Source organism: Babylonia areolata, chromosome 3 (assembly GCF_041734735.1).
Source record: "Babylonia areolata isolate BAREFJ2019XMU chromosome 3, ASM4173473v1, whole genome shotgun sequence".
Lineage (NCBI taxonomy): Eukaryota > Metazoa > Mollusca > Gastropoda > Neogastropoda > Buccinidae > Babylonia > Babylonia areolata.
Window position 1 is genome coordinate 30030311 of NC_134878.1, and position 5000 is coordinate 30035310.

Sequence of the window (5000 nt, forward strand, 5' to 3'; positions counted from 1 at the left end):
GCGCTATGCCTGCTCGGTGGGAAGGGGAGGCGGGGAGGGGGGAGGGGGGTGGGGAGGATGGAGTGGGGGGAACTGGTGCCTAGGGAACTACCACTATCGATCTGAAACCGCTTGATTGCCTCCCCCTGACAAAGGCAAGGGAACGCCCACAGCGGCCGAGATGTGTCTGACACACCCCACGTTACGTTGCCTGGCAAACACAGAGAGATAGGATGATGGTAGTATATAGCTTTTTATTAATTAAAACAATGCGTTACGGCTGATTCAGCATCCCAGGGACTTCGCGTGATACCGCTGACGCTGGGGCTGGGGGAAACCACAGTGCCAGAAACTGACCCGTTTTGGCAGCACTGGCTGCAGTCTGATCCATCCTGCTAGTGTGTTTCATATATAATTATGTATATTATATAAAAGAGGAAGCATAAAAAGAACTCGGACTGAAAATTACGTCAAATATGACACAATAACATTTTGCGTCACGTACTAGTTTTGACGTAGTTACACTAATTACGTCGCTGAGGAAGGTCGGAGTCCGAAAATTTCGTTATTGTGCAAAAAAAGGCTTGTTTGTTTTTCTTTTTTTATTTCTAGTTTTATAAGTGTAGTCTGTGACCAAGTTGCCGGGTTGCGGCAGCGAAAATTCAGATTTTATTTTTTTTTTTTTTTTTGTTTAACAAAATAGGTGTTGGTTTTCAACTTTGTTTTATTATATATATATATATATATATATATATATATATATATATATATATATATATATATATATATGTGTGTGTGTGTGTGTGTGTGTGTGTGTGTGTGTGTTACTATTATTCCGTCGCTTCTCTGGATCAGTCCCCCAGGGACTGTTGCTCAGACACTAATATTATCTCCGGGTTGTTCGCTAGCGTCAATGGGCTGTCGGTGGTTTGGAGGAGTGTTGTTATTCCAGCTCTGTCGACCACAGTCATGCTCTGTCAGTTGAAGTCGTCTCTGACTTTTGTGGTTCAGACAACCAATTTTTTGTGCTGAAGCTCCCACATTCAGGGCCTGTCTGGTTACCATGATTACTATAATAAAAAAAAAAAAAAAAAAAAAAGGAGAAATCTTTGACCGATCGCCATTGAAGTCATTCTGGACTGTTCTCCGCCTGACAAGTGTTGTGTAGCCGGGAGTCCAGAGTATTGCCGAATCTGTGAGATGGTCTGCGGATAAATACTATATATATATATATATTATATATAAGAAAAATAAAAATCAAAATCATTTAACAGTCTGTCCATTGGCCAAAAATCGATCCCGCTTATTCTTTGTCCGAATGTTTGTAATTTGGTCGTGCACACTACTTGAAATTGGATGTGTGTGTGTGTGTGTGTGTGTGTGTGTGTGTGTGTGATTCATGCCTGTAGACGTCCTCGGTTTTCAGTCATTGTCCACATATTTCATCAATCACTCACTCATGCATTGTTGGGAGTTTTGACTAACGCTGTTGTCTCCTCTCCCGTCATTGGTAAGGTCCCGTCCGTTGAACTTGTCTGCCTCGGACTTTGTGGTTACACTTCTAACGTGGGCCTGTCCGGCCGAAAGGACACACACACACACACACACACACACACACACACACACACCACACACACACACACACACACACACACACACACACACACACACACACACACACACACAAAGAAAAAGAAAAATAAAAGCAAAAAGAAAAAGAGTTTGTTCATCATTGCCGTAGAAAAATGTTTTGGACTGATGACAGCCTTGTCACCGAAAAGTATGAATATTACCATTTGTACGAGGTGGTCCATGGGTGAATATTGTATTGTGTTGTATGTATTGTATTGTATTGTATTGTATTGTATTGCATGGTATTTCTCTTTTTTTATCAGAACAGATTTATCTGTGTGAAATTCGGGCTGCTCTCCCCAGGGAGAGCGCGTCGCTATACTACAGCGCCAAGCATTTTTTTGTATTTTTTCCTGTGTGCAGTTTTATTTCCTTTTTTTTTCCTATCGAAGTGGATTTTTCTACAGAATTTTGCCAGGAACAGCCCTTTTCTTGCCGTGGGTTCTTTTACGTGCGCTAAGTGCATGCTGCACATGGGACCTTGGTTTATCGTCTCATCCGAATGACTAGCGTCCAGACCACCACTCAAGGTGTAGTGGATGGGGAGAAAATATCGGCGGCTGAGCCGTGATTGGAACCAGCGCGCTCCGACTCTGTCGCATCCTAGGCGGACGCGTTACCTCTAGGCCATCACTCTACTATAGAAAAAAAAAAGAAAAGAAAGAAAAAAAAAGGAAGAAAAAAAGAAAAGCAGCCCTGTCACCGAGAAGTATGAATATTACCAATTGTACGAGGTAGTCCATGGATGAATATACAAAAGGCATAAAACAAGTTGCCCTTTTGGCCATGCATGTATTCAGCTCTTACTCCCTGGCCGAATATTTGGGTTGTTCCTGGCCTGTAAACCACAAGTCTCTCGGGGTGCATTCACTGACAAACATTGTCTTCGTGAATGTGTCGTTTTGCTTAGAAAGCGTGTCTGTTATACCACAAAGGCACCGTGGAGAACTCTTGTCCTTTTTTCTTTTTGCGATCTTTGGTTGCGACTGCCACATTCACACTTTTACACGAGTGGGCATTTACGTGTATGACCGTTTTTGAACCCCGCCATGTAGGTAGTCATACTCCGCTTTCGGGGGTTTTGGGGGGTGCATGCCGGGTATGTTCTTGTTTCCATTACCCAGCCAACGCTGACATGGATTTCGGGGATCCTCAACGTGCGTATTTTGATCTTCTATATGTGTAAGGGGGCTCAGGGACTAACAGGTCTGCACATGACATTATGTTGACCTGGGAGATGAGGAAAATCTCCATCCTTTACCCACCAGGCGCTGTTACCGAGACTGGATAGAACCCGGGTCTCTCAGATTGAATGTCTAACGCTTTAACAGTCGTGCTGTTGCGTCCGTCCTCCTTCGACGTTCTTTCCAGACCCGCACTGGTAGCAGCAGCTCGGATAAGGCTTGACAGGTCCAGTGGAACATCTTTAATGAATCGTGAAAGCTTGACACGTTCTCGTCACGTTTCGTTTCTGAATAGTATCTCTGTCTTTTAACCCTTTCACCGCCAAGCTCGCATTTATGCACAGGCGTGGTAGAGGACCCATGTCACTGAAAGGTGACCATTTATTGGTCTGTTATCCATGAACCTACTGCTCTTAGTGTTCGGTGGTAGGATAGGTCATATTTTCTATGCATCGCAGGGGGAATCCCCAGCTGTTCTTAGCCACTGTCTTTTCTGTGTTTACACCACAAGGGAATTTTGTACTCTAAATTGACTGGCGGTGAAAAAGTTAAGAGATCTCCGACAATCATTTCTTCTAATCGTGGTATATATATATTTTTATCTCCTTTCTTTACTTCTTTCTGTCTCTTTGTCGTCATTTTTTTTCTGTTTTCTGGCCCAAACTATAGAGTTTTTATCCCATGACATTCGGATATTTATTTATTTTTGTTTGTTGGTATGTGTCTCGATTTCATTTTGAGCATTTTTACTTGTTGATTTTACTAATAAAACGGGTGTGCAGAACAATATCTGTGCTGAATTTTGTATTGTAGGGGTATCCTTTTCTTTTAGTCACATTTTATGGAGTATTCCTTGGAAATATATTCGGGTTTTGCAGGATTTTTTTTTGTCTTGGTTATCATAATCTAATAAAGGCTTAATAATTCGGTGGGATAAAGCAGCACAAATAAGTTACATTTATGACTGGCTGGTATATAGCAGTGCAAATAAGTTACATTAATGACTGGATGGTATGAAGCAGTACAAATAAGTGACATCTGTGGCTGGCCGGGATAAAGCAGCTTTGTACGAATAAATCACATTAATGATTCGCTGGTATGAAGCGACACAGATATTACATTAATGATTGGCTGGGATAAAGCTGTACGAATAAGTTACGTTTATGAATTGTTGGGATAAAGCAGTACGAATAAGTTACATTAATTAATTGCTGGGATAAAGCAGTACGAATAAGTTACATTTGTGACTGGCTGGGATAAAGCAGCACGAATAAGCTATATTAATGATTCGCTGGTATAAAGCAGTACAAATAAGTTATATTAACTCTCTCCATACGAACGGCGAAAGAAACGACGTTAACAGCGTTTCACCCCAATTACCATCATCAAAATATTGCAAGCGGAAGGCTCTTATACTGAAGACGTGAATGTTGACAAAGAATACCACAATTCTGACGACGGAAGCTAAAGGTTGGGTCATTCAGACACCCACTGGACATCCGAGGGGTCTGTGTAGAGGAGAAGAGAGGACTGGCCGTATACGCGTACTGAGTTAATGATTACATAGGATAGAGCAGTGCGAATAAGTTACATTGATGATTCGCTGGTACAAAGCAGTACAAATATGTTACATCGAAGATCGGCTGGGATAAAGCACTAAAAATAAATGAAAATGTATGATATTAGCTTCGGATAAAGCAGCACAAATGACTGACATTGTTTTTTCGCTTTTCAATTTTGCAGGTGATGGTGTGAAAAACACGATGAAGGAAACGTTCTATCATCCACTCTTCCTTCGCGTGTGACACGTTAGCAAAAGGGTGATACACCGTCAGCCTTCAGCAGAACAGCCCTGAGTGAGACAAACCACCATGAGACAACCACCGTGAGATAGAGATCGCCGCGCGCGAAGAGTCAGCCCCATCAACTGTCCCGTCGGTAACACACGGAGGATAACCACAAGGACTTGTAAAACCCGCCATGTCGTGATAACACTGGACACACACTCAAGTCCCCCTCTCCCCTCCCCCTACCCACACAACTTAACTCCACCTGAAACTTTTTCAAAACATAACCTATGATGACGCGACATGCGTGACAACACACCCCGACACCAGTGAGTGAACAATGTGACACATCTCCAAACCCTTCACCCCCACACACTCACACTTACACACCACCACACACAATGACACGCCCGCCATA

The 5000-nt window shown here is 42.6% G+C and overlaps 1 protein-coding gene across 4 annotated transcripts in view; it reads left to right on the top strand.

The window, feature by feature from the left end:
• LOC143279931 (axotactin-like) overlaps positions 1-5000 on the top strand; it is a 178652-nt gene that overhangs the window by 42404 nt on the left and 131248 nt on the right. For all 4 annotated transcript variants that reach the window (XM_076584272.1, XM_076584276.1, XM_076584275.1 and 1 more), the window contains exon 2: positions 4539-5000. This exon is cut by the window's right edge and continues 392 nt beyond it. In XM_076584272.1, the coding sequence (XP_076440387.1) occupies positions 4984-5000 (17 nt within the window). In that variant the 5' untranslated portion in view covers positions 4539-4983. The remainder of the gene's footprint in view (positions 1-4538) is intronic.